At 46.1% G+C, this 26,711-nt stretch overlaps 1 protein-coding gene across 3 annotated transcripts in view; it reads left to right on the top strand.

Moving 5' to 3' along the window:
* Positions 1-3,251: 3,251 nt before the first annotated feature.
* Positions 3,252-26,711, top strand: part of PTPN9 (protein tyrosine phosphatase non-receptor type 9) — a 112,739-nt gene continuing 89,279 nt past the window's right edge. Inside the window, exons 1-2 of one of the 3 annotated variants that reach the window (XM_063638696.1) lie at positions 3,382-4,148; positions 12,499-12,615. In XM_063638696.1, the coding sequence (XP_063494766.1) occupies positions 4,086-4,148; positions 12,499-12,615 (180 nt within the window). In that variant the 5' untranslated portion in view covers positions 3,382-4,085. Of the gene's footprint in view, positions 4,149-12,498; positions 12,616-13,374; positions 13,450-26,711 lie in introns of those variants that run through there. The other 2 variants (XM_055277712.2, XM_063638697.1) reach the window with 2 other exon arrangements.

Genomic DNA, 26,711 nt, shown 5'->3' on the forward strand with positions numbered 1-26,711 from the left:
TATCGTCTCTGATTCTTACCAAGGGCAGCCTGAAGTTCCTATCGCATTAATGCAGAAATTAGTTGAGGTCAGGGATTGCTTTTATTTTATTTTTTTTTTTGAGACGGAGTCTCGCTCTGTCACCCAGGCTGGAGTGCAGTGGCGCAATCTCGGCTCACTGCAAGCTCCGCCTCCCGGGTTCACGCCATTCTCCTGCCTCAGCCTCTCCGAGTAGCTGGGACTACAGGCGCCCGCCACCACGCCTGGCTAATTTTTTGTATTTTTAGTAGAGACGGGGTTTCACCATGGTCTCGATCTCCTGACCTCGTGATCCGCCCGCCTCGGCCTCCCAAAGTGCTGGGATTACAAGCGTGAGCCACCGCGCCCAGCCCAGGGATTACTTTTAAAATCCTAGAAGGAGTCGGGCATGGTGGCTCATGCCTGTAATCCCAACACTTTGGGAGGCTGAGGCGGGTGGATTGCCTGAGGTCAGGAGTTCGAGACCAGTCTGGTCAACACAGTGAAACCCCATCTCTACTAAAAATACAAAAAATTAGCTGGGCATGGTGGCAGACGCCTGTAATCCCAGCTACTACGGAGGCTGAGGCAGGAGAATTGCTTGAACCTGGGAAGTGGAGGTTGCAGTGAGCCAAGATCGTGCCATTGCACTCCAGCCTGGGCAACAAGAGTGAAACTCCATCTCAAACAAACACAAAAATCCTAGAAGGCTGGGCACGGTGGCTCGCACCTGTAATCCCAGCACTTAGGGAGGCTGAGGCAGGAAGATCATCTGAGCCCTGTGTAACTGCCTAATGGGATCACCTAGTCTGCTGCCTACACAGCAGATATATCAATACAGGGGAATTGCAATGGCAAAAGAGTAATTCACGCAGAGCCAGCTGTGCAGGACAGTGGAGTTTTATTATTATTATTATTATTATTATTTTTGATTCAGCGTCTCGCTGTTTCACCAGGCTGGAGTGCAGTGGTGTGATCTTGGCTCACTGCAACCTCCACCTCCCGGGTTCAAGTGCTTCTCCTGCCTCAGACTCCCAAGTAGCTGGGACGACAGCTGCGCGCCACCACGCCCAGCTAATTTTTGTATTTTTACTAGAGACATGGTTTCACCATGTTGGCCAGGATGGTCTCGATCTCTTAACCTTATGATCCGCCTGCCTTAGCCTCCCAAAGTGCTGGGATTACAGGCGTGAGTCACCATGCCCGGCCTGGTGTTTTATTATTACTGAAATCAGTCTCCCTGGAGCATTAAGGGATGAGAGTTTTTAAAGATAATTTGGTGGGTAGGGGCTTAGGAAGTGGGGAGTGCTGATTGGTCAGGTTTGAGATGGAATCATAGGGAGTTGAAATGAGTTTTTCTTGCTGTCTTCTGTTCCTGGTTGGGATGGCAGACCTATTAGGGCCAGATTACCAGTCTGGATGGTATCAGCTGATCCACTGAGTGCAGGGTCTGCAAAATATCTCAAGCACTGATCTTAGGTTTTACAATAGTGATGTTATCCCCAGGAGCGGTTTGGGGAGGTTTAGACTCTTGGAGCCCATGGCTGCATGACTCCTAAATTGTAATTTCTAATCTTGTAGCTTAATTTGTTAGTCCTGCAAAGGCAGACTGGACCCCAGGGAAGAAGGGGGCCTTTTCAGGAAAGGGCTGTTATCGATTTTGTTTCAGAGTGAAACCATGAACTGAATTCCTTCCCAAAGTTAGTTTGGCCTATGCCCAGGAATGAACAAGGACAGCTTAAGGGTTAGAAACAAGATAGAGTCAGTTAGGACTGATTTCTTTCACTGTCATAAAATCCTCAGTTATAATTTTGCAAAGGCAGTTTACCAGGAGTTTGAGACCAGCCTGGGTAACATAACAAGACCCCTATCTCTACAAAAAAAAAAAATTAGCCAGGTGCAGTGGTGTGCACCTGTAGTCCCACCCACTCAGGAGGCTGAGGCGGGAGGATTGCTTGAGCCCAGGACTTTGAGGCTGCATTGAGCTGTGATCACGCCACTGCACTCCAGCCTGGGCAACAAAGTGAGACCCTGTGTTAAAAAAAAAAAAAAAAAAAAAAAAACTTTGGGAGGCCGAGGTGGGCGGATCACGAGGTCAGGAGATCGAGACCATCCTGGCTAACACGGTGAAAGCCCGTCTCTACTAAAAAAAAAAAAAAAAAAAAAAAAAATTAGCCGGGCGCGATGGCGGGCGCCCGTAGTCCCAGCTACTTGGGAGCCTGAGGCAGGAGAATGGCGTGAACCTAGGAGGGCGAGCTTGCAGTGAGCCGAGATCGCGCCACTGCACTCCAGCCTGAGTGACGGAGTGAGACTCCGTCTCAAAAAAAGAAAAAAAAAAGAAAAGAAAGAAAGAAAAAAAAAGCCGGGTGCGCGGTGGCTCACGCCTGTTATCCCAGCACTTTGGAAGACAGAGGCAGGCGGATCACGAGGTCAGGAGTTCGAGACCAGCCTGACCAACATGGTGAAACCCCGTCTCTACTAAAAATACAAAAATTAGCCGGGCGTAGTGGCGCGCACCTGTAATACCAGCTACCCAGGAGGCTGAGGCAGGAGAATCGCTTGACCCCGGGAGGTGAAGGTTGCAGTGAGCCAAGATCGCGCCACTGCACTCCAGCCTGGGCGACACAGACACTCCGTCTCAAAAAAAAAAAAAAAAAAAATCGTAGGAGCATCACAACTCACAGCACCTTCCTGTTTTCTGAAGGCCCCTCCTTTGGATCCCTCAGGACTGGCTCCAGGGCTTCAGCCTTGGAACTAGTTGTGGACTTTGGGTCCCTTTGGAATATTTATCTTTGGCTTGGAATAATGCAACAACATACCAGACCCAGCCTTGCCTTCTCTATGCCCTCTTCCTCCACAAATGACTCCAAGACTGTACCGCTAATCCTGAACCCTTTGCTGCACTTGCCCTAGTGAAAATCAATGGTCTGCAAAGGCCGCGTCATTCCTGAATGATGTTCGGAGTCTGATGTCGTTTCTATGGGGGATTAAAATTAGCTACACTGGAGATGAATTACAGGGTGCAGCCAGTAAGGAGGGAAAGGGAGGCAGGTGCGATTCCTTCCACCTAAGCATCCTGGCCTGGCAGGCAACCTTTCCAGGGTCTTTCAGGCTGCAAACGACAAATCGTTGAGGATTGTGGGTTTCTCACGCGTAGGTGGCAGCGGCAAGTTAACCCCAGGAGAGGTGCCAGTCAGCAGATAATTTGCAAACTAACGTATTCTCCTCCTCCGAGGATCTGAGCCTCACGAAATAGTCTTTTCTTCCTTTTTCTCCCTCCCGCAGTCGAGTCGCTTTCCGTCCAGCTGGGGTCCCCTCCCCGCCCGGGTCCCCTCCCCCTCCCGGTCCCCTCCCCCGCCCGGGCTCCTCTCTGTCTCCCCCTCCCGGACTGCGTCCTCGCTCCGCCGGGCCCTCCTCGCCGCCAGCTTGTGAATGAGACGCTCAGTTTCTCAATGGAGCCGCGGGGGGCTCGGGCGGCCGCGGGGCGGCCGCAGCGTTGGCCGTGAGTCAGGAGGGGGGCGCGTTTCCCTTGCTCCCTCTCCACTCCCTCCCTTTCGCTGCGGCCGCCCGCGAGGAGCCTGGCTGAGGCAGCCGCGCAGGTCGCAGGGCCAGCGTCCGCGAGGACGGCCCGGTTGGGCGGCCCCGATCCCTGTGGCGCTGTGGAGGAGCGGGAGCGCGGCCGAGGAAGCGGGGCGCCGAGGGGGTCGGCGGCCTTCGGGAAATTTCCGCCGACCCTTCGCTGCCGGCTCTAAAAGTTCCTGATTTCCGATTTCCTTTTAAATCCCGATCGTCTGTTAGCTCTTCGCCTGCACTTTTTCTTCCCCAGGAGATAAGGGGGAGTGTGAGGAAAGGAGCGAATAATATAAAAAAGGATTTCCTCCCGGAAGACAGCGGCAGTTCGGAGAGATTTTTCTGAAGGAAGCAGAAGCAGCGTTTGCGGCCGCTGCGGGCGCCGGGCCCTGCCGGCCACACTATGCGCGAGCCGGCCCGGGGCTGCTGAAGCGCGGGGACGCGGAAGCGGAGGCCGAGCGCGGCGGGCTCCCGCGCTCGCGAGCGAGTTCTGTCCGCCCGGCGGCGGTGGCGGTGGGATGGAGCCCGCGACCGCACCCTGGCCCGACATGGCGCCGGAGCTGACCCCGGAGGAGGAGCAGGTAAGCGGGCCCGAGGCCGCCGCAGTGGGTGTGTCCGGGCCCCCGAGGCCTACGCTGGCCTCTACCTCCCGAGCCCCGGCTCTTTGCAGCCCCGGGCCCGCAGCGCCCCCGCTCCCGTGCCCGGCCCGCGGGCCTCCCTCACCGTCGACCGCGCCCCAGGCCGCCATCCCCTCGTCGGGGGACCCACGGGACCTGCTCCTGTTCCCGCCGCTTCTTTCCCCGAGGCTTACGGGCCTCAGATGGTGCCCTCCGCACCCCACCCCCTATTCCAGGGGCAAATTTCCTTGGATCCAGGGGCCTCCTTCCCGAGATTTGCAGAACCGCTGCTTGCCCCCGGCCCTTCCGCTCCCTTGTAAATGTTTTCCGTGAGGGTTTGTGGCTTCTGAAGGGCAGGAAAAGCCCCAGTTTTGGGGGTGCTTCCTGTGGGGATTATCTCCCTTCCCGAGGAGAGGGCTGAGAATATTGGATGCATAGATGCCCTAGATTTTCAGAGGAGCCTCTTAGGTTTCTCAGGCCCAATTGAGCAGGTTATAGAAGATCTAGCTCTTCTCGTGTTCCAAAAGTCCCTGGCCTTGACCCCCCTATTCAGCTATCCCAGATGGGGCGCATGTCCTCACCCCCGGTCCCCTACCCTCGTCTCATCTGACTGTCTCCATCTTTCTGAAGCTTACATTGAGCTCTATTGTTCCTTAAAAGCCTATGACCTTTAGTTTTCAGAAGGAAGTGGTTTGTTGTCTCATTTTGGGGGTCCTTGTAACTTTCCCTCCCGCAGATTCCAGCTGCGGAGACAGGGACCACTCCTGAGGAAGATGGGAAGGTCTGCTAGCTTAGATTGGGAACTCTACGGGCTTTTCGCTGCCTCTTCCTTGGCACTGCCCATACCCCGCCATAGCTATGCCCGATTATAGTCATAGTCTGATTCCATGTTATAAATAAAAAAATAAAAATAAACATGCAAAAAGAAAAAGGCAAACCATGCTGGCAACCCATTTCAAGCTCTACAGCTCTTGTTTCCAAGGACCACATTTGCTAGCACAGCCTCTAGTGTGAAGACAGTCTAGTTTTACAAACTATTATTGGCTAATGGGCTTGTTGACCTGATTTTTTAAAGTCCTTGTCTTTTCTCCTCATTTGTGAAGATGACATTTTTCTATTTGGCCTCAGGCCACGGTTTTGTCTTTTGACACCTGGTGATGAAATCAGTATGGGAAAAAAATTTAAAAAGAATTCTGCTTTGTAGAAGCAGTGGTAATGAATGTCCTGGTAACTGCAGTTGGATGTTAATAAAATGCTAGTCAGACCCTAGTGCAAGCAGGTGGCCAAGGAGCCCATCCTGCCAGAATTGGGAAGTACTTCAGTACTAAGATAGGATGTGTTGGCTGATTTTAAAGGGACAAAATCTCTTTCTTTCATCCTTTTCCTTGGGTCAGTCAGATTTCTGTTTTTAAGACTTAAAGGCATCAGTATTCTATGCAAATAGCATCCGTTGCAAATTTGAAAGCTAAAACCAGGAAAAGTAAATATTAAAGTATTGATAGTATTGACATAGTATTGGCTTTACTTTGTACATAGCGCGTACACATATATGCAGAATGTGTTTAACTAGTAAAAACCTTATCTTTTACCCTGAATTGAATGTGATGGGCATTAACAAGGACTAGGATGGAAACGGCAAAATGTTCATTAAAGTCAAGAGATTGTGTGTGTGTGTGTGTGTGTGTGTGTGTGTGTTTAAAATCTTATATCTTTTTTCCTACAAAATATTTTTTTACAAGCATTTCAAAATATTGAAATATAAAAGCAGTATGGTTCTAATTATGGTAATGCCTAATGTTATCATATTTTAGTTTAATATCACATAAGAGTACTCTCTTTTTTTTTGAGATGGAATTTTGTTTTTTTTTTGTTTTTTGAGACAGAGCCTTGCCCTGTCATCCAGGCTGGAGTGCAGTGGCCTGATCTTGGCTCACTGCAACCTCTGCCTCCAGGGTTCAAACGATTCTCCTGCCTCAGCCTCCCGAGCAGCTGGGATTACAGGCGCCTGCCACCATGCCCAGCTAATTTTTGTATTTTTAGTAGACACGGGGTTTCACCATGTTGGCCAGGCTGATCTTGAACTCCTGACCTCATGATCTGCCCGCCTCGTCCTCCAAAAGTGCTGGGATTACAGTCGTGAGTCACCGTGCCCTGCCGGAGTTTGGGTTTTGTTGCCCAGACTGGAGTGCAATGGCGTGATCTCGGCTCACTGCAACCTCTGTCTCCCGGGTTCAAGCGATTCTCCTGCCTCAGCCTCCTGAGTATCTGGGATTACAGGTACCCACCATGCCCAGCTAATTTTTGTATTTTTAGTAGAGATGGGGTTTCACCATGTTGGCCAGGCTACTCTTATCATACTCCTGGCCTCAGGTGATCCACCTGCCTTGGCCCCCCGAAGTGTTGGGATCACAGGCATGAGCCACCGCGCACAGCCAAGAGTACCCTTTTCTTTTTTAACTGAGTCTTGCTCTGTCGCCAGGCTGAAGTGTAGCGTTGTGATCTCGGCTCACTGCAAATTCCGCCTCCCTGATTCAAGGGATTCTCCTGCCTCAGCCTCCCGAGTAGCTGTGACTACAGGCATGCGTGCCACCACGCCCAGCTAAGTTTTGTATTTTTACTAGAGACGGGGGTTTCACCATGTTGGAGGATGGTCTCGATCTCTTGACCTCGTGATCCACCCGCCTTGGCCTCACAAAGTGCTGGGATTACAGGCCTGAGCCGCCATGCCCAGCCAAGAGTACTCTTTTTTTTTTTTGAGATGGAGTCTGGCTCTGTCGCCCAGGCTGGAGTGCAGTGGCGTGATCTCGGCTCACTACAAGCTCCGCCTCCTGGGCCCATGCCATTCTCCTGCCTCAGCCTCCCGAGTAGCTGGGACTACAGGCGCCCGCCACCACGCCCGGCTAATTTTTCGTATTTTTAGTAGAGATGGGGTTTCTCCGTGTTAGCCAGGATGGTCTCTATCTCCTGACCTCGTGATCCACCCGCCTCGGCCTCGCAAAGTGCTGGGATTACAGGCATGAGCCACCGCCCCCAAACAAGAGTACTCTTAACTATTAAGGTTTATTTAAGGCTGGGCGTGGTGACTCATGCCTGTAATCCCAGCACTTTGGGAGGCCGAGGTGGGTGGATCACGAGGTCAGGAGATCGAGACCATCCTGGCTAACAAGATGAAACCCCGTCTCTACTAAAAATACAAAAAATTAGCCGGGCGTGGTAGTGGACCCCTGTAGTCTCAGCTACTTGGAAGGCTGAGGCAGGAGAATGGCATGAACCCGGGAGGCAGAACTTGCAGTGAGCTGCGATTGCGCCACTGCACTCCAGCCTGGGCGACAGAGCAAGACTCTGTCTCAAAAAAAAAAAAAAAAAAAAGATTTATTCAAAATATTTAAATTAAACAGCAGTACATAAGTGTTAGCCTTATCAAAGTGGTCCTCATGGGAAATGACACATTCAATCCATAATGCTGCCCTATTGCTCAAACCAATTTAACATTCGTTTGGAGTTGATTTAGAAGCTTGTGGCAGAATCTTTGAAATTTCTTCAGTGTGGGAAAATCCTTGTACTTTTGAGAGTCAGTTTGATTTCTGTAAATAGCAAAAAATCTTTTAGAGCCTTATTTAAAGTAGGAGATCAAATTGGGTTTACACATTTTCATGCCAAAGTGTAGTGCAGTTAGGCCCTTTTTGGCCTGTGTGAACAGCCTTAAAGATATTTCTTTTCATTATTTCTTTCTTTCTTTTTTTTTTTTTGAGACAGAGTTTTGCTCTTGTTGCCCAGGCTGGAATGCAATGGCGTGATCTTGGCTCACTGCAACCTCTGCCTCCCGGCTTCAAGCAATTCTCCTGCCTCAGCCTCCCTAGTAGCTGGGATTACAGGCGCCCGCCACCACACCCAGCTAAGTTTTTGTATTTTTAGTAGAGATGGGGTTTCACTGTGTTGGCCAGGCTGGTCTCGAACTCCTGACCTCAGGCAATTCACCCACCTCAGCCTCCCAAAGTGCTGGGATTACAGGCATGAGCCACTGCACCTGGCTCCTCAAAGACATTTCTGAAGCAGAATACCTCCTGAGTGGTATCTCCTTCTGTACAGTCATATGAATCAGAAACCCAGAAGTCTTGGACACTGCTGTCCCTCTGCCCTTGTGTACAATACAGTGTTAGATTTTCCTGAATATCTCTTGAATTCATTGGCTTCCTTCTACCATCACTGCCATCACCCTGTTCCAAGCTACTATCCTATCCTGACAGGACTTTTGTTTCCCACCTGGTGCATCCGTATTCCAGAATCCAGAAGCCAGAGTCCTATTGATTTCATCTTCCCCTCAGCCTGCCTGCCCCGCCAAGAAGCATTCATAAAACTCTTCAGTGGCTTCTGGTTGCTTTTTTTTTTTTTTTTTTTGTGTGTGTGTGTGGAGACAGGATCTCATTTTTTCACCCAGGCTGGAGTCCAGTGGTGTAATCACGGCTCATTACAGCCTCGACCTCCTGGGTTCAAGCCGTCCTCCTGCCTCAGCCTCCCAAAGCCTTAGGATTACAGGCCTTGTCATTGCTCTTGAGATCAAATTACAACTTTTGAACGTAGGCTATGTATCTAGGCCCTTGTGCAGCCTAGGCCCTAGCTAATTCTCACACTTGTCTCTGCTCCACGCACACTGGCCTTATAGTCCTGCGTTCTTGCCATGTTTCCTCCTGCTTACAGGGTCTTTGCAGGAGCTGCTTTCCTCTATCTGGAAACACCTCCCTTTGTTAACCTCCTCTTCATCCTTCAGCTCTCAAGTTTCACCTCCTTGGAAGGCCTTCCTTGATTTCAGTTAGAGTAGATTCTAACCTAATAGGTTCTCAGAGCACCGCTTACCTGTCATTCACATCACTTGTCACAAGTTAACACTTACTTGTGTGATTACATGACTGCAAGCAAGCTCTATGAGGGTTGGGATTATTTTCACTTGCTCCCCATCATATGCCCATTGCCTAGCATAATGACTGACATAATGACTGGCACTTATGGAAATACTTGCAGAATGAATGAAGAGTAGTTGTACTCCTGTTTTGTATACAGGCAGCATCATCTTCTTTCAGAGTGGCTTAAAAATAAGCACATTACATATTTTGATTTTTTTCCCTATCAAATGGCAATATATACTTTGATTTATATGCTGAGTATGCATTGATATAGTTTTTGAAAGTCATGATTAGTCTCATTTTCTGTCTAGGCATGTGTTGAACAGATATAAATCCTCATTTGTAACTTCGGTGTTTCTTGTTTTTTCAGCTCCTCAATAATTATAAAGGCTACAATTGGGCTACAAGGACAAATATGATGTTTTTGCTTTTAAGGAGCTTATATGAATAACAGTCATAACAGTATCTTTTCTTTTTTTTTTTTTTTTTTTTTTTTGAGACGGAGTCTTTCTCTGTCCCCCAGGCTGGAGTGCAGTGGCGCAATCTGGGCTCACTGCAAGCTCCGCCTCCCGGGTTCACGCCATTCTCCTGCCTCAGCCTCCCGAGTAGCTGGGACTACAGACGCCCGCCACCACGCCCGGCTAATTTTTTGTATTTTTAGTAGAGACGGGGTTTCACCGTGTTAGCCAGGATGGTCTCGATCTCCTGACCTCGTGATCCGCCCACCTCGGCCTCCCAAAGTGCTGGGATTACAGGCTTGAGCCACCGCGCCCGGCCCATAACAGTATCTTTTCTAAACTCCTGCTTTGAGTCAGGCTCTGTGGTGGGCATTTCACATGCAATTAATCGTCCCTCCCAAGACTGGAATTACTACCCTCACTTTGCAAATAAGAAAACTGACTGAGAGAAGGAAATTGCCCAAGGTCACATAGTTAACAAGTGATGTAGCCACGATTTCCACCCAGGTCTAGGTTTTCTGCCTTCACTGCCAGTATTTCCTCTTTTACACTACATTACTTCCCATGAAGCCATTAGCCAGTTTATTTAGATGCCTAAGTGGGTATAAAATAGCTAATTTTGTGGGTTTTGGTATTGATATATGTGTTTGGTTTTATTAATGCTTCTTAAAATATAGTTTGAAAAGTACAGAGGAAAATATATAGAAAACCTTTACTCAACTGTATATTGCCAGCGGAAACATATTGTATACTCTGTGCAAGAAATTATGATGAAATTACTATAGGAAAAAAATTTGTTCCTTGAAACAGAGTTGTCAACTTTTCATTTCAAGGTGTGGTCACAACTATAATAAAATTTTCTTTTCTTTGTATCTTCTTGTTCTTTTGCAGAAGAAGGCTTGTAAAAGCCTTTATTTTTCTTTCTTTTTTTCTTTTTTTTTGAGACAGAGTCTCGCTCTGTTGCCCAGGCTGGAGCGCAGTCGTGGCTCACTGCAACCTCTGCCTTCCGGGTTCAAGCGATTCTCCTGCCTCAGCCTCCCGAGTAGCTGGGACTACAGGCATGCACCATCACACCCGACTAATTTTTGTATTTTTTTTTAGTAGAGATGGGGTTTCACCATGTTGGCTAGTCTGGTCTCCAACTCCTGATCTCAAGTGATCCGCCTGCCTTGGCCTCCCCAAGTGCTCGGATTACAGGCGTGAGCCACTATGCATGGCCATAAAAGTCTTTCTTAATGGGCTGGCAGTTTGGCAGTGTGAAGGACAATTTCTACATATAAGTATTAATCTTCATTGTCATTATGTTATTAATTGTGTTTTGAGAGGGAGTCTTGCTTTGTTGCCCAGGCTGGAGTGCAGTGGCACGATCTCAGCTCACTGCAACCTCTGCCTCCTGGGTTCAGGCGATTCTCGTGCCTCGGCCTCCCGAGTAGCTGGGATTACAGGCACCTGCCACCATGCCTGGTTAATTTTTGTATTTTTTTTTTTTTTTTTTTTTTTGAGACGGAGTCTGGCTCTGTCTCCCAGGCTGGAGTGCAGTGGCACGATCTCGGCTCACTGCAAGCTCCGCCTCCTGGGTTCACGCCATTCTCCTGCTTCAGCCTCCTGAGTAGCTTGGACTACAGGCACCCGCTGCCACGCCCGGCTAACTATTTGTATTTTTGGTAGAGACGAGGTTTCACAGTGTTAGCCAGGATGGTCTTGATCTCCTGACCTTATGATCCTCCTGCCTCGGCCTCCCTAATTTTTGTATTTTTAGTAGAGATGGGATTTCACCATGTTGCCCATGCTGGTCTTGAACTCTTGACCTTAGGTAATCCACCTGCCTCAGCAGCCCAAAGTGCTGGGATTACAGGTGTGAGCCATCTCGCTCTGCCAAGACTCTTAACTAGAACTCTCACTAGATTAAAATTCTGTGTAATTATAGCTGTTTAGGGTCTTTTGGTTTTGCATGGATATCCCAGTGGTGATTGATAGGACAATAGAGTAGTTTTCGAAAGTACTTATGCTTCTGTTAATAGTTTTATTTTTATTTTTTATTTAGTTTTTTGAGACAGAGTCTTGCTCTGTCACCAGGCTGGAGCACAATGGCACAACCTCCACCTCCCGTGTTCAAGTGATTCTTCTGCCTCAGGCTCCCAAGCAGCTGGGACTACTGGCGTGCACCACCATGCCCGGCCAATTTTTGTATTTTAGTAGAGATGGGGTTTCACCATGTTGGCCAGGATGGTCTCTATATCCTGACCTCGTGATCCACCTGCCTCGGTCTCCCAGAGTGCTGGGATTACAAGGCATGAGCCACCGTGCCCTTCCTCATTGTTTTGGAATAGCGAAAAATTTTAGAACCATGTTGGCTTAAGCCAATTACAAGGGGAAAAAATATTCATATCCACTCTGGGGACCATCACTTAGGTACAGGTTCTTATGAATTCCAGAAAATTGTTATCTTGCATTTTTATAGTGTAGTTTTTAAAAGCCTATTCTAATTGCATGGTGTGGTTTTTGCTTTTTTTTTTTTTTTTTTTTGGATACAGGGTCTTACTCTGTCACCCAGGCTGGAATGCAGTGGCATGATCATAGCTCACTGCAGCCTCAACCTCCCAGCCTCCCAAGCTCAAGTGATCCTTCCATCTCAGCCTCCCGGGTTCCTGGGACTACAGGCATGCTACCACACATGACTAATTTTTTATATTTTTTGTAGGGGGGGTTTTACCATGTTGCCCAGGCTGGTCACGAAGTCCTAAGCTCAAGCAATCCTCCTGCCTCAGCCTCCCAAAGTGTTGGGATTACAGGCATGAGCCACTGTGCCCAGTCTGGTTTGGGTTTTTGTAATGGAATCTTTTAAAGCTAAAAATTTAACTGCTTTAGCGTGGACTTCAGAGATTTTTGGCATTTTTCCCAAGGGCAAGGGTTTTGTCCCATTTCTTGCGGCCAAGAACTTCCCTTTTCCCACAGTCTTACATGTCCTGTGCTAAATGTCATCTGTCTCCCCGGAAGTTACCATACGTCAAGGACCAAATGATTCATGATGTTAAATTGAGGTCTTCTACAGAGAGAAAGAAGGAAGGAAAGGTGAAGAACTCTTATTTTCATTATTGCTGATAGTTTATGATATTGTAAGTAGCAATTAGGTAAAACCTCATTTGGATGTGAGAATTTTGCTCTATTAAAAATTTCTGGTTGGGTGTGGTGTGGTTCACGCCTGTAATCCCAGCACTTCAGGAGGCCGAGGCAGGTGGATCACAAGGTCAAGAGATCAAGACCATCCTGGCCAACATGATGAAATCCCATCTCTAGTAAAGATACAAAAATTAGCTGGGAGTGGTGGTGCGCACCTGTAGTCCCAGCTACTCGTGAGGCTGAGGCAGGAGAATTGCTTGAACCGGGAGGCAGAGGTTGCTGTGAGCTGAGATCGTGCCACTGCACTCCAGACTGGTGACAAAGCGAGAATCCATCTCAAAAAAAAAAAAAAATTCTGAGCACAAGGGTCTTGGACTTTAGTTTTGTGAATATTAAGGGGCCTGGAGGTTTTCTCTAAGGAACCTGACCTAGTACTTATGAATGAATTGAAAAGACACTCCTTTAGAAAGGAGCAGAACTGGTTTTTTTTTTTTTTTTTTTTTGAGATGGAGTTTCACTCTTGTCACGATCTCCGCTCACTGCAACTCCGCCTCCTGGGTTCAAGTGATTTTCCAGCCTCAGCCTCCCAAGTAGCTGGGATTACAGGCACCCGCCACCACTCCTGGCTAATTTTTGTATTTTGTGTAGAGATGGGGTTTCACCTTATTGACCAGGTTGCTCTTGAACTCCTGACCTCAGGTGATCAGCCTGCCTCGGCCTCCCAAAGTGCTGGGATTACAGGCGTGAGCCACCATGCCTGGCCAGGAGCTAAACTGTTTTAAAGAGGTAAAAGTTAAGACTCATCGCGAGTATATTTTAGTTTCATTTTCTGACTTTTATGCCTTTATTGTCTTGGAAAAGCCATAGTAATTTTGGAGTACTTAAACTTTATTTTCTAAATATTAAGCCCCATTTTATGGCAGTGTGGGTGGTCCATTGCAGTGCCAAGATTAGAAGTCATAGAACCTAACCCTGATTATTTGTTCAGATACAACCTCTAGTGTAATATCAGCCATTTCACTGCTTCTGTCTACCATCCTGCTTTGGTATATCAGACAATTCTGGTACTTTCTTTTTCCTAATCAATTATTTTAACATTTTCCCCCTAAGCACACCTCCATGCGAGATCTTGGTTGCTCTTCCTGACCACTAAAATAACCACCGTTTTCTATTCCTATTCTTCTGGAATAAGGGAAGATGTTCCTAGAAAAGGTAGTTGAGCCTACACTTCTCAGTGCTGGAGGGCCTAGCATCAGCACTTTTATATCTGATTTTGAAAAGGCCCCTTAGGAACGTAACTGAGTTAGCTTCTTAAGCATTTGGTTCACTTTTTAAAATTTTTTTTAGTAAGAGACAGGGTTTCGCTCTGTTGCCCAGGCTGAAGTGCAGTGGCTTGATCCTAGCTCACTGCAGCCTGAAATTCCTGGGCCCAAGTGGTCCTCCTTCCTCAGCCTCCATAGTGGCTGGAACTACAAGCATGTACCACCATGCCTGGCACATTTTTTTTTTTAAAAAGAGATGGGGGTATTGCTTTGTTGCCCAGGCTGGTCCGGAACTCTTGGGTTCAAGCAATCCTCCAGCCTCGGCCTCCCAAAGTGCTAGGATTACAGACATGAGCCACTGTGTCCATCCAGCATTAGGTTTTTTTGTTTGTTTGTTTGTTTTTTTGTTTGTTTGTTTGTTTGTTTGTTTTTTTGAGACAAGGTCTCACTCTGTCACCCAGACTGGAGTGCAGTGGCGTGATCATGGCTTGCTGAAGCCTTGACCTCTCTGGCCCAAGGAATCCTCCTACCTCAGCCTCCCGAGAAGCTGGGACTAAAAGTGTGCACCACCACACCACCATGCCCAGTTAGATTTTTTATTTTTTATTTGTTGTAGAGACAGGGTCTCGTTCTGTTGTCCAGGCTGGTCTTAAACTCCTGGGCTCAAGTGATCCTCCAGCCTTGGCCTCCCAAAGTGCTGGGATTACAGGCGTGAACCACTGCACCTGGCTGGCATTAGGTTGTTAAACATGGACATGGAGGGTGCAAACAGGAGGCAGAGAAGCTCCAGAACTCATGGGAAACCTTATTTATTAAGGATTGGTGATCTCTTAGGTCCAAACTATAAAATGATAAGACCGAAACAGTAGATTAGAGATGATTTTTTTCTTTAATTTCTGCTTCTGAGATAAGCATTTCATTTTTTCTTTTCTTTTTTTTTTTTGAGACGGAGTCTCGCTGTGTTGCCCAGGCTGGAGTGCAGTGGTGCAATCTCGGCTCACTGCAAGCTCTGCCTCCTGGGTTAATGCCATTCTCCTGCCTCAGTCTCCCGAGTAGCTGAGTAGCTGGGACTACAGGCGCCTGCCACCACGCCCGGCTAATTTTTTGTATTTTTAGTAGAGACAGGGTTTCACCGTGTTAGTCAGGACGGTCTTGATCTCCTGACCTCGTGATCTGCCCACCTCGGCCTCCCAAAGTGCTAGGATTACAGGCGTGAGCCACCGCGCCTGGCAGCATTTCATTTTTTCTCTGGGAAAGGCAATTTCTGTAGTATGTACCAGTTTCCTCTGAAATAGCAAATCCATCCACAACATACCCGCACAGTACTTGTCACTTTTTTCAGTGCAGGTAGCACAGGTAAGTTTATTGAATTATTCTGAAGCCAGAATTTATTTCTACAGTAATTTCTGGGCAGGTTCTAAAAAAGTCATCTGTGACTTTAGGACTGAAGTGCCTCGTGATGTTCATCCATTAGTTACTTGTTCATTGCTTGAACACCTAGCTAATCTTTACCTTTGCATTTGTTTTGATGTGAATCATTATTACAGATACACGTCATTATGATAATATGATGATAATCATTCATTATATACATCATTACAACCAGTCTTTTAAAAAATGGGCTATTTAAGGCTGGGTGCGGTGGCTCACGCCTGTAATCCCAGCACTTTGGGAGGCCAAGGCGGTCGGATCACCTGAGGTCAGGAGTTCAAGACCAGCCTGGCCGACATGGCGAAACCTTGTCTCTACTAAAAATACAAAGAAATTAGCCGGGCATGGTGGTGTATGCCTGTAATTGCAGCTACTCCAGAGGCTGAGGCGGGAGAATCACTTGAACATGGGAGGCGGAGATTGCAGTGAGCCGAGATCACGCTACTGCACTCCAGCCTGGGCGACAGAGTGAGATTGCATCTGAAAAAAAAAAAAAAAGAAAAAAAATGGGCTATTTAGATTATCTACAATGATCATATGTTTCTGTTGCCGAGGCTGGAATGTGGTGGCACAGTTATGGCTCACTGCAGCCTTGACCTCTCAGGCTCAAGCGATGCTCCCACTTCAGCCTCCTGAGTAGCTGGGACCACAGGCCCCCGTCATCACTTCCAGCTAATTTTTTTTTTTTCTCATTAATAGAGATAGGATCTCATTATGTTGCCCAGGCTGGTCTGAAATTCCTGAGCTCAAGCTATCCTTCTGCCTCAGCCTCCCAAAATGCCAAGATTATAGGCATAAACTACTGTGCCCAACCCATATGTTTCTTTTTTCTTTTCTTTTCTTTTTTTTTTTTTTTTCGAGACAGAGTGGAACTCTGTCATCCAGGCTGGAGTGCAGTGGTGCGATCTCAGCTCACTGCAACCTCTGCCTCTGGGGTTCAAGCAATTCTCCTGCCTCAGCCTCCCAAGTAGCTGGGACTACAGGCGCCCGCCACCATGCCCAGCTAATTTTTAAATTTTTAGTAGAGATGGGGTTTCGCCATCTTGGCCAAGCTGGTCTCAAACTCCTGACCTCAGGTTATCTGCCCGCCTCGGCCTCCCAAAGTGCTAGGATTACAGGCGTGAGCCACTGTGCCCGGCCACTAATGTTTCTTTTATAATGAAAAATAACACTTTCTGAAAAGTACTATGTGTTCTTTACATGTTTAAGATTATACTATTAAATGCTGAGGTCTCAGTTTTTAATATTATTGCAAATCTGGCCTTTTTATAAACCAAAAGATTTACAAGTAAAACCTAGGCCTTTTGGGATGTGATGGTGATGACCCTTTGGTAGACCTCAGGAATCCCTCGGCTTCCTTTGTGGCTCCTGGTGTTTTATTTAACGTTCCTGAATCTGTTTTGTCTTATTTCCTTAAGTTTTTTGGAGATCTGCTTAATTAAGTAAAATCCCTTGTATTTACAAAATGCTCAATAAATAGTGGTATTTTTGCTGTCTGTGATACAGGAAACTTTTTTTTTTTTCAGATAAGAATAGGAAGAAAAATGAAGAGTCTGACTTTGTAGCATTGAAATAAAAGATTTCAAGATAGCCTAAGAATTCTAACAGTTATCATGCATGAGTAATATACATAGCAGAGTACTGAGGCTACCTTAGCTCATTTTTTACTGTTAAGACTTTTTGCATCATCCATTGGTTCATTGGTTTATTTCTTCTTTCTAGGTTACACATTACCTTTAGGTGCACTGGTGGTGGTCTGCTTCTGCTGCTTCTCTTCAGATAAAATATTAAAAGGTCATCTGATGATCTAAAAATGATTCGTAAATGAGTGCAAAGAATGATAGTTTGTATTATCTTCCATATCTTATTTAAACAGCCTTTATGAAGAAAATTATCATTCCATTGTTTATCTCTGGTTCCCTATCAGGATGATCCTCCCTGCAGAACATTTGTCAATATCTAGAAATTTCTTCAGTTGTCATGACTGTGGGAGGTGGTACTGGCGTCTAGTGGGTAGAGGTCAGGAATGCTGCTAAACATCCTCTAATGCATAGGACAGCTCCCTACAGCAGAGAATTATCTGGTCAAAATGTCAGTAGCACCAGAGTTGAAAAACCATGGTTTATCTCTGAAAAATTTTGTAGTTAGGAACAGTTTGAAGTTTTCACTTTAAAGTTTAAGATAGGTCTTTGCTCAACACATTTAGTATTTATGAAAGTATGTGTCACCAAATACTGATTTCAGCAATTGACTTCTCATACTGAAAAGTCTAAAACCAATTGTTTTATAGCATAACCATCATAGGGAGTAAAATGAGCCATTTCCACACCCTTTGCAGGGGTTTTCAGAGGTGGAGGGATTTTTTTCAGCCTTTAAAAAAGTTATTATTATTATTATATATTTTTTGAGACGGAGTCTTGCTCTGTCGCCCAGGCTGGTGTGCAGTGGTAGAATCTCGGCTCACTGCAACCTCTGCCTCCCGGATTCAAGCAGTTCTCCTGCCTTAGTCTCCTGAGTAGCTGGGATTACAGGCGCGTGCCACCACGCCAGCTAATTTTTGTATTTTTAGCAGACACGGGGTTTCACCATGTTGGTCAGGCTGGTCTTGAACTCCTGACCTCGTGATCTGCCCGCCTCAGCCTCCCAAAGTGCTGGGATTACAGTCGTGAGCCACCGCACCCAGGCAAAATTTATTTTTATGTATTTATTTTTAATAGAGAGAGGGTCTTGTTGTGTTGCCCAGGCTGGTCTCAAATTCCTCGCCTCAAGGGATCCTCCTACCTTGCCCTCCCAAGCGTTAGAATTACAGGCATGAGCCACTGCACTCGAGATGGAGGGATTTTATATGACAGAACACTATTGAACTTTGCCATGGCATGATAATGTGGTGTCCTTTTTTTTTTTTTTTTTTGAGAGGGAGTCTCACTCTGTCGGCCAGGCTGGAGTCAGTGGTGCTATTCTGGCTTACTGCAAGCTCCGCCTCCTGGGTTCACGCCATTCTCCTGCCTCAGCCTCCCGAGTAGTGGGACTACAGGCGCCTGCCACCACGCCTGGCTAATTTTTTTTGTATTTTTAGTAGAGCTGGGGTTTCACTGTGTTAGCCAGGATGGTCTTGATCTTCTGACCTCGTGATCCACCCGCCTCAGCTTCCCAAAGTGCTGGGATTACAGGAGTGAGCCACTGTGCCTGGCCAATGTGGTGTCATTTTATTTTTCCCCTTCAATTGTTTCTCTTTTTTAAAATTATTGTTTTTGGCCAGGCATGGTAGCTTAAGCCTGTAATTCCAACACTGTGGGAGGCTGAGGCAGGAGGATCGATTGAGCCCAGGAATTTGAGGTTGCAGAGTTTACAAAGCTAGCTGCTGCACTCCAGCCTGGGTGACAAAGTGAGACCTTATCTCTATTAAAAAAAAAGACATAATAATTGTACATAATAATTGTGCATATTGTGATGTTTCAGTACATGTATACCTCCAAATGTTTCTGAGTGTTGCCGTGAAATGTCTCTGTTCCCCTGATAATCACCACACGGTGTTATTTTTTATCAATCCTTTTTCATGTTAATGTCAACTGAGGATTTTTTTTAGATCATAAGCAGAAATATAGTTTGTTCATTCAACAATCATTTATTATCTGTTGGTATGTGCCAGGTCCTTGTATAGCAAGGTTGGAGCTCTCTATCCTTGAGGAATTGCTTTCTAGTTCTTTGAAGGCAGTTATTAAACTATAGAATACCTGTCAAGGAGGAGGACTTGTTACGTGCAATGAGGACAGGGACTCGAACTTCTGAATTCTTAGTATATTTTGGAGGGTTCAAAATATGTTTGCTGACACATGGAATCAACCTCAGTGCCCATCAACAGTGGACTGCATAAAGAAAATGTGGTACATATACACCATGGAATACTACAGAGCCATAAAAAAGATCATATCTTTCGCAGCAAGGATAAAGCTGGAGACCATTATTCTAAGCGAACTAATGCAAGAGCAGAAAACCAAATGCCAGCCAGGGGTGTGGGCTCATGCCTGTAATCCCAGCACTTTGGGAGGCTGAGGCAGGTGGATCCCTTGAGGTCAAGAGTTCAAGACCAACCTGGCTAAGATGGCAAAACCCTTTCTCTACTAAAAGTACCAAAGTTAGCTGGGCATGGTGGCAGGTGCCTGTAATCCCAGCTACTTGGGAGGCTGAGGCAGGAGAATTGCTTGAACCCGGGAGGCAGAGGTTGCAGTGAGCTGAGATGACACCACTGCAACTCTAGCCTGGGCAACAGAGTGAGACTCCATCTCAAAAAGAAAAAAGAAAAAAAAATGCCATACATTATCACTTATAAGTGGAATCTAAACATTAACTACACATGGACACAAAGAAGGGAACAATAGACACCTGGGCCTACTTGAGTGTGGAGAGTGGGAGGAGGGTGAGGATCAAAAAGCTGTCTATTGGGTACTATACTTATTACCTGGGTAACAAAATAATCTGTACATCAAACCCTGTGACACATAATTTACTTATGTAATAAACCTGCACATGTACCCCCGAACCTAAAATAAAAGATGGAAAGAAAAACAGAAAACAAAGAAACTAAAATATGTTTGCTGAAGAATGAGTGAAACTTTTTTGAAATTGTTCCTCACATAGCCTACGAAGCAGGTATTGTTTTGATTGTTTTGCTTAAGATGATTGTCTTTTTTTTTTTTTTGAAACAGAATCTTGCTCTGTCACCCAAGCTGGAGTGCAGTTCACGCCATTCTCCTGCCTCAGCCTCCTGAGTAGCTGGGACTACAGGTGCCCGCCACCACGCCTGGCTAATTTTTTGTATTTTTTAGTAGAGATGGGGTTTCACCGTGTTAGCCAGGATGGTCTTGATCTCCTGACCTCGTGATCCACCCGCCTCGGCCTCCCAAACTGTTGAGATTACAGGTGTAAGCCACCGCGCCTAGCCTAGGATGATTGTCTTTAAGATATAGGGATGATATTCTGAGGCTTTCAGTAGAAGCGCTGAGACTCACTCTTCTGGTTAACTGCTGTCTCCAGTGCACTTCATCTGCCTTTAACCATGTATGTTTATGTATGACACACATACCCCAGAAATAGCTCTCCCTGGACATTTGTGGGTTCAACATTCCTGGTTTCAGCCACTCACAAGTTTCCCTGTAGAGGTATGGCTACATTGTTCCCAGTTATTTATTGTTCCAAGATGTCACTGTTTAATGTACATTTACATATGACAGAAATTATATGATTTAATGAGGTTAATGAAGTTGGGGAGTTCATATAAGCCTCTGGCTGTACCTCTCAGAATAGAAGGTCTGCTCTTTGCCTTTATGAAAATCCATCTTGGCCAGGCGCAGTGGCTCACGCCTGTAATCCCAGTAGTGTGGGAGGCCAAGGCAGGAGGATCATCTGAGGCCAGGAGTTCAAGACCAACCTGGGCAACACAGTAAGACCCCATGTCTACGCAAGTAATAATAATAATAATAATAATAAATTAGCTGGGTGCGGTGGCTCACATCTGTAATCCCAGCACTTTAGGCTGCTGAGGCGGGTGGATCACCTGAGGTTGGGAGTTCGAGACCAGCCTGACCAACATGGAGAAACCCCATCTCTACTCAAAATACAAAATTAGCCTGGCATGGTGGCACATGCCTGTAATCCTAGCTACTTGGGAGGCTGAGGCAGGAGAATGTCTTGAATCCAGGAGGCAGAGATGGTGGTGAGCCGAGATCGTGTCATCGCACTCCAGCCTGGACAACAAGAGCGAAACTCTGTCTCAAATAAAAGTAATAAAAAATAAAATAAAAAATAAAGTAGCCGGGCATGGTGGCACATATCTGTTGTTGGCTGATGTGGGAAGATCACTTGAGCCCAGGAGTTTAAGGTTGCAATGGACTATGGTCACGCCACTGCACTCCACCTGGAGCCATAGTCTTATATATATACAGTTTAATCTCTCAAGTACCACAGTGAGTATAATGGGAAAGTATATTTCATATACTTGCCTATCAATATCTGGGACAACAGCTTTTGAAATTGTTTTTCCATGATACTTTCATTTTGCCCATTTTTTTTCTTTTCTGTTTTTAAGCTAGATTTTTTTTCAACTTGTGTCAAGTGTAAGAAAGTTGAGGAAGAGGCTGGGCGCGGTGGCTCACGCCTGTAATCCCAGCACTTTGGGAGGCCGAGGCGGGCGGATCACGAGGTCAGGAGATCGAGACCATCCTGGCTAACATGGTGAAACCCCGTCTCTACTAAAAATACAAAAAATTAGCCGGGCGAGGTGGCGGGTGCCTGTAGTCCCAGCTACGCAGGAGGCTGAGGCAGGAGAATGGCGTGAACCCCGGGGGGCGGAGCCTGCAATGAGCCGAGATTGCGCCACTGCACTCCAGCCCGGGTGAAAGAGCAAGACTCCGTCTCAAAAAAAAAAAAAAAACAAAAAAAGAAAGTTGAGGAAGAAAATTTTCCAAAAAATGGAATTTTTTTTAAGTAATTTTTTTTTTTTGAGATGGAGTTTTGTTCTTGTTGCCTAGGCTGGAGTGCAGTGGTGTGATCTCAGCTTACTGCAACGTCCGCCTCCTGGGTTTAAGCCATTCTCCTGCCTCAGCCTCCCAAGTAGCTGGGATTACAGGCATGTGCCACCATGCCTGGCGTATTTTTAATATAGATGGGGTTTCACCATGTTGGTCAGGCTGGTCTTGAACTCCTGACCTCAAGTGATCCACTTGCCTCGGCCTCTGAAGTGCTGAGATTACAGTTATGGGCCGCCGCGCCTGGCTTTTTAAAGTAATTTTTTTTTTTTTTTCTTTTGAGATGGAGTCTCACTCTGTCACTCAGGCTGGAGTGCAGTGGTGTGATCTCAGCTCACTGCAACCTCAGACTCCTGAGTTCAAGCTATTCTCCTCTCTGAGCCTCCTGAGTAGCTGGGATTACAGGCACGAGCCACCATGCCTGGCTAATTTTTGTATTTTTGGTAGAGACGGGGTTTTACCATGTTGGTCAGGCTGGTCTTGAACTCCTGACCTTGCGATCCACCTGCCTTGGCCTCCCAAAGTGCTGGGATTACAGGTGTGAGCCACCACGCCTGGCCTTAGAGTAATTAACAACAACAACAAAAAATAGAGATGGGTGTCTCACTATGTTGCCCAGTCTGGTCTCGTGCTCCTGGGCTCGAGCAATCCTCCTCCCTTGGCCTCCCAGAGTGCTAGGATTATAGGTGTGAGCCTCCACACCCAGCCAGGAAGTTATTTTTACTGCTCTTTGATACTTTCTATATTTTCCTGATTTTTTTCTTGGAATCATGAAGGAAAAGAGTTACTGAGAGAAAGGCCTGAAGACTTAATATATGAGGACAATAAAACAGTTTTATTTGGGAATGGCCATTTGCCTCACTAAGGAGGCTTTAGCTCTTCCATGCCTTGAAAACCCCAAAAATGAAGAAAAAATGGTATTTCTGGCTAGGTTAGGGACTTAGAAGTGATGTAGCCAGCAAGATTAGAATATACAGGATTTTCCACATACTTTTGTTTTCAAAAATAAACTTTCTAGATTAATTTCTAAATGCTCTAGAGAAACCATTAGACATTTTCGGAAACTGAATGCCAGTGTGCCATTTTGTTTATGGGTAAAACAACATTATGGAATTAAGTTATCAGAGAAATTTTTTTCTTTTTTTGAGATGGAGTCTCGCTCTGTTGCCCAGGCTGGAGTGCAGTGGCACTATCTCAGCTCACTGCAACCTCCGCCTCCCAGATTCAAGCAATTCTCCTGCCTCAGCCTCCCAAGTAGCTGGGATTACAGGCACATGCCACCACGCCCAGCTAATTTCTGTATTTTTTTAATATTTAAAAAATCCATTCCCCATAATTTTATTGAGATACTTTCACATAAGATAAAATTCTAAGTGAATAGTTTAATAGATTTTGCTGATTGTATACAGGTGCATAACAACTGCCATGATCAAATTAGAATATTTAATTTCTGTATTTTTAGTAGAGATGATGTTTCACCATGTTGGCCAGGCTGGTCTTGAACTCCTGACCTCAAGTGATCTGCCCACCTTGGCCTCCCAAATTGCCGGGAGTACAAGCATGAGCCATCGTGCCTGGTGAGAAATTTTTTAAAAAGAAAAAAATATTTGTTTTTTTCTTTTCTTCAGCCACCCTAAATATCATTTTCTTTCTTTTTTTTTTTTTTTTTTTGAGACAGAGTCTCACTCTTGTCGCCCAGGCTGGAGTGCAGTGGCGCAGTCTTGGCTTACTGCAACCTCTGCCTCCCAGGTTCAAGCAGTTCTCATGCCTCAGCCTTCCAAGTAGCTGGGATTACAGGCGTGTGCCACCACGCCCAGTTAATTTTTGTATTTCTATTTTTTCCTTTTTTTTGAGACGGAGTCTCACTCTGTTGCCAGGCTGGAGTGCAGTGGTGCGATCTCGGCTCACTGCAGCCTCCGCCTCCTGGGTTCAAGCAGTTCTCCTGCCTCAGGTTCCTGAGTAGCTGGCACTACAGATGCAAGCCACCATGCCTAGCTAATTTTTGTATTTTTAGTAGAGACAGTGTTTTACCATGTTGGCCAGGATGGTCTTGATTTCTTGACCTTGTGATCTGCCTGCCTCGGCCTGTCAAAGTGCTGGGATTACAGGTGTGAGCCACCGCGCCCGGCCAATTTTTGTATTTTTAGTACAGATGAGGTTTTGGCATGTTGGCCAGGCTGGTCTTGAACTCCTGACCTCTGGTGATCCACCCACCTTGGCCTCCCAAAGTGCTAGGATTATAGGTGTGTGCCACCGCGCCCAGCCCATTTTCTTTCTTAGTCAACATGAAGCTAGGTAAATGCTAGCCTTGCGGGTGATTTTTCAAGAAAATTAGAAGCAATTGTGAAAACTTGTCTTTTGAATGGAACTGCTAAACCATTTGAAGCTGGAAACTAGTCAGAACCTCTCATTGTTGTCATGCTGTCTTTACAGTGCTATAAGTATTGGTAAAAGCCCATATCAAAACTTGTGATAATAATAATAGCTAAGCACTACCCACTAGAATGGTTAGAAGTAAAACAAAACAAAATGGGAAACAAGTGTTGGCATTGCCATTAGGAATGTAAAATGGTACAACCATTGTGGAAAACACTTTAGCAGTTTCTCTAAAGATTAAACGTAGAACTACCATATTACCCAGAAATTTCACTCCGAAGTATATAAAAGAATTGAAACAGCCTCAAAGAGATACTTGTGCACCCATGTCATAGCAGCACTATTCTCTTTTTTTGTGTGTGTGTGTTTTTTTTTTTTTTGAGACAGAGTCCCATTCTGTCGCCCAGGCTGGAGTGCAATGGCGTGATCTCAGCTCTCTACAACCTCCGCTTCCCAGGTTCAAAAGATTCTCCTGCCTCAGACTCCCAAGTAGCTGGGACTAAAGGCATGCGCTACCACACCCGGCTAATTTTTGTATTTTTAATAGAGATGGGGTTTCACCATGTTGGACAGGCTGGTCTCGAACTCCTGACCTCAGGTGGTCTGCCCACTTCAACCTCCCAAAGTGCTGGGATTACAGGCATTAGCCACCGCGTCTGATCAGCAGCACTATTCTCAATAGCCAAAGGTGGAACAACCCAAGTGTCCATCAACAGACAAATAAACAAAATGGTATATATACATATAATGGAATATTATTCGGCCTTAAAAGGAAGGCAGTCTTGATATATGCTATATACCATGATGGACCTTGGAAACATTCTGCTTCCTGAAATAAGCCAGACACAGGAGGACAACTGTTGTATGATTCCACTTGTATGAGGTACCTACAATAGGTACATTCATAGGGACAGAAAGTAGAATACCAGAGGCTGTGGAAAGTTGGGAAGGGGGAGTTATTGTTTAATGGGTACAGAGTTTTTGCTGAGTATGATAAAACAGTTTTGGGTTATAGAGAGATGCTAGTTACATAGCAATGTGAATTTATTTAATGCAACTGAATTGCACATTTAGGAATAGTAAAAATGATAAATATTGTTAGGTATATTTTACCACAATAAAGAAAATGAGGCCAGGTGTGGTGGCTCACACCTGAATCCCAGCACTTTGGGAGACTGAAGCAGGTGGATCACTTGAGCTCAAGAGTTTGAGAACAGCCTGGGCAATATGGCAAAACCCTGTCTCTACAAAAAAATACAAAAACTAGCCAGGTGTGGTGGCACATGCCTGTAATCCCAGCTACTCAGAAGGCTGAGGCAGAGAATTGCTTGAACCCGGGAGGCGGAGGTTGCAGTGAGCCGAGATTGTGCCACTACACTCCAGCCTGGGTGACAGAGTGAGACCCTGTCTCAAAATAATAATAATAATAATAATAATAAAAAAAGGTCAGCGCAGTGGCTCACACCTGTAATCCCAACACTTTGGGAGGCCGAGGCGGGGGGATCACGAGGTCAGGAGTTCGAGACTAGCCTGGCCAAGATGGTGAAACCCCGTCCCTACTAAAAATGCAAAAATTAGCCAAGGGTGGTGGTGGGCGCCTGTAATCCCAGCTACTTGGGAGGCTGAGGCAGAGAATTGCTTGAACCTGGGAAGCAGAGGTTGCAGTGAGCCGAGGTTGTGCCATTGCATTCCAGCCTGGGCGACAGAAAAAAACAAATTGTTCATCTAGAGTAGTGGCTCTCTCTCTTTTTTTTTTTTGAGACGGGGGTCTCGCTTTGTTTGTCATCCAGGCTGGAATGAAGTGGTGCAGTCATAGCTCACTGCCATCTCCATTTCCTGGGCTCAAGGGATCGTCCTGCCTCAGCCTCCCAACGTGCTAGGATTATAGGTGTAGGCTACTGCACCTGGCTAGGGCAGTGGTTCTTAAAGTGTTTCCCTGACCACCAACATCAGCATCCCTTGGGAGCTTGTTAAAAATGCAAATTTTTGGCCGGATGCAGTGGCTTATAACTGTAATCCCAGTACTTTGGGAGGCCGAGGTGGGTGGATTACTTAAGGCCAGGAGTTCGAGACCAGCCTGGCCAATATGGCGAAACCCCGTCTCTACAAAAAATACATAAATTATCTGGGCATGGTGGTGCATGCCTGTAATCCCAGCTACTCAGTAGGCTGAAGCACAAGAATTGCTTGAACCTGGGAAGTGGAGGTTGCAGTGAACTGAGATCACACCACTGCACTCCAGCCTGGGTGACAGAGCGAGAGATTGTCTCGAAAATAATAATAATAATAATAAAATGAAAAGTAAATAAAAAAATAAAAATGCTCATTTTCAAGTCCTGCCCTAGACCTACTGAATCAGAAACTCCGAGGTGGGATCCAGTAATATGTATTTTAATGTCTCTAAATGCATACTCAAAGTCTGACAACCAGTGATCCAGAGAATATCTAGGGTGCT

This window comes from Symphalangus syndactylus, chromosome 5 (genome assembly GCF_028878055.3).
Source record: "Symphalangus syndactylus isolate Jambi chromosome 5, NHGRI_mSymSyn1-v2.1_pri, whole genome shotgun sequence".
In the NCBI taxonomy this organism is placed as follows: domain Eukaryota; kingdom Metazoa; phylum Chordata; class Mammalia; order Primates; family Hylobatidae; genus Symphalangus; species Symphalangus syndactylus.